The sequence below is a fragment of the Cornus florida genome, unplaced genomic scaffold (genome assembly GCF_030987335.1).
Source record: "Cornus florida cultivar Cherokee Brave unplaced genomic scaffold, ASM3098733v1 CherokeeBrave_3.0.0_Hap2_Chr02, whole genome shotgun sequence".
Classification (NCBI taxonomy): domain Eukaryota; kingdom Viridiplantae; phylum Streptophyta; class Magnoliopsida; order Cornales; family Cornaceae; genus Cornus; species Cornus florida.
The window spans coordinates 873798-876168 of record NW_026775572.1 but is presented as its reverse complement, the minus strand read 5'-3'; the positions used below and the strand labels follow the sequence as shown (position 1 = coordinate 876168).

Here is a 2371-nt window from a genome sequence, read left to right as displayed (position 1 = left end):
AAAGAATTAGAGGACAAGCAACGCGAGTCCTACCATAATTCTTCTAACTTTTGTATATAAATAGAGGCCCAGACCTCCAATAAAGGGATCCAAGCAATTCTGCGCTTCTCTAGATACTGTTCTAATTTATTTTTACTGTTCTTGAGTGTGTTGTATTATTTTTCTCAATTGTTATTAGTTAAGTAGAATTTTGCACTTACACTTTGGCGCCGTCTGGGGAATCGTGTGCAAATATATTCCCATTCTTGTTTTTGTTTCACAAGTGAATCCTGCAGCTAACCGTCCAGAATGTCGAACGGAGGATCTTCAGCAGATCAACAGACGGAGTTGATGCAAAAGATGCGTGAAGAGTTTCTGCACCAATTTGACGTACTTCGTCAGGCAAACGAAGCAAGCGTAGCTCAGATCGCCTTGCTTCAACAGCAGAATAACGCTCTGCAAACGACGCTGTCTCAGTTGGCACCACCGCCACTAGTGGGTGACACAGCAGCACCCCCTGGTCAGAATATTCCTCCGATTACTGGACTTCTGCCTGATGGGGTTCCACCTAATGGGGCACGACCCAATGAGGTTCAGCAGCAACGGAAGGCAAGATTCGAGGCTGCGTCTTCAGATAACGTCCCTCGTCTCACACAGGATGAGCAAGTCGAATCCAACCATAAGTTTACGATGTGGTCCAATGGAATCCCAGATGGTGCAGGTACTCAGGATGCCTTTGATGAGAAGAGACTCCTGAAGATTCAAACACCTGCCGAGATGGCTAGAGAACACAAAAATTCTTTGATTAAAACTCCTTTCACTGACGATGTGTATCTGGTAGAGAGGCCCAAGAAATTCACCATGCCTTCTTTCACCCAGTTTGATGGAACAGGGGATCCTTCTCGGCACCTAGATCATTATGCTCAAAAGATGGCTTTGGATGATCGTAATAACCCTTGGATGTGCAGAGTTTTTCCTACCAGTTTGATAGGAGCAGCACTAGAGTGGTTCAGGAATAGACCGCATAAATCCATCCCGGATTACGTAACTCTATGCACCATGTTCCTGGCACAGTATTGCGGAAATAAAAAGCAAAAGAAAAGCATTGCCAGCCTCTTCACCGTAAGGCAGAAAAGGGGGGAAACATTACAGGATTTTTTATCAAGATTCAACATTGAGGCATTAGAAATAGCGGATTGTCATCCCGCAACTGCTATAGAGACATTTAAACTTGCAATGATTCAGGGGACGAAGTTCCACACTTCTCTAGTCAAGTATTCTCCTCCCGACATGCAGACTCTAAATGCCAGAGCCCAGATCTATATTCTGCTTGAGGAAAATATAGTCCACCGAGCGCAGCACGCTACCCTTGTGATAGTGGAAAATAAGCCTCGAGAAAGAATCCCAACTCCAAAGATTCAAAAAAGCCAACGTTCCTTAACGCCAGTCACCCAGGCACCTGAAAAAAGGCAAAGGGTAGAGAAAGGATTTACACCTCTCCGAATTACCTTGGCTCGGCTCTTCCAAGAGAATAAGACGAAGTTCACAACTCCGCAGCCAATAAAGCAACCCCTGGAGCAAAAGGACAAAAGCAAGCATTGCGCTCATCATCGAGATTATGGGCATTCAACCAACGATTGCTGATCCCTCAGGCGACAGGTGGAGAATATGATCGCTAGAGGTGAGTTGACGGATTACCTCATGACAAAGGAGCATGCAAAGCCCCGCGAGGTCTATCCCGCAAGGTAGAAGGTACGCAAGTAAAGGTCATCCATGCAATACATGGTAGGTTTGAAGATGATCAAGAGTCCGAGGAGGTGTACAGGTCCAGATTGAGGGCGACCCACAAGCTCAGGAAGATATCCTCGGTCAATGCTATCAATTCTGGTAGCATTAGTATTGGATTCGGAGATGGCGACCTATCCAGAGTGCAACTCCCCCATGAGGATCCATTGGTCATCAGTCTTTTAGTGGCCAATTGTATGATCAGGAGGGTTTTGGTAGATCCAGGAAGTAGCGCTAACATAATCATAAAGACTGTCTTTGATCAGTTAGAGAACACGTCATCATCTATTTGACCTACCTCTAGCCAGTTGATGGGATTCGATGGCACAAGAGTAGATCCCTTGGAATAATAGACTTGTCCGTAACCGCGGCGAAGAGGACTCTAAAGGAGAACTTTGTTTTAACAGAGATCCATCCTTCTTACAATCTTATCATGGGAAGAGGTTGGATACATCGGATGAAAGGAGTTCCGTCCACCCTCCACCAGGTGATGCGGTGCTTATCTCCGGATGGGAAAGAAGTAATTAATCTATGGGGCGATCAAGTCGCAGCGAAGGAATGCTATATGCTGACACAGGTTGAGGCGAAGAGGATGTCAATTCAACAG

At 45.7% G+C, this 2371-nt stretch overlaps 1 protein-coding gene across 1 annotated transcript; it reads left to right on the top strand.

The window, feature by feature from the left end:
- Positions 1 to 288: 288 nt before the first annotated feature.
- Positions 289 to 1623, top strand: LOC132288768 (uncharacterized). The gene has a single exon (XM_059789885.1). It carries the CDS (start codon positions 289 to 291, stop codon positions 1621 to 1623), a length of 1335 nt encoding a protein of 444 aa, XP_059645868.1.
- Positions 1624 to 2371: the final 748 nt, after the last annotated feature.

What these genes read in the sequence shown, in the direction of transcription:
- LOC132288768 (XM_059789885.1), top strand. Translation starts at nt 289, where the DNA reads ATGTCGAACGGAGGATCTTCAGCAGATCAACAGACGGAGTTGATGCAA.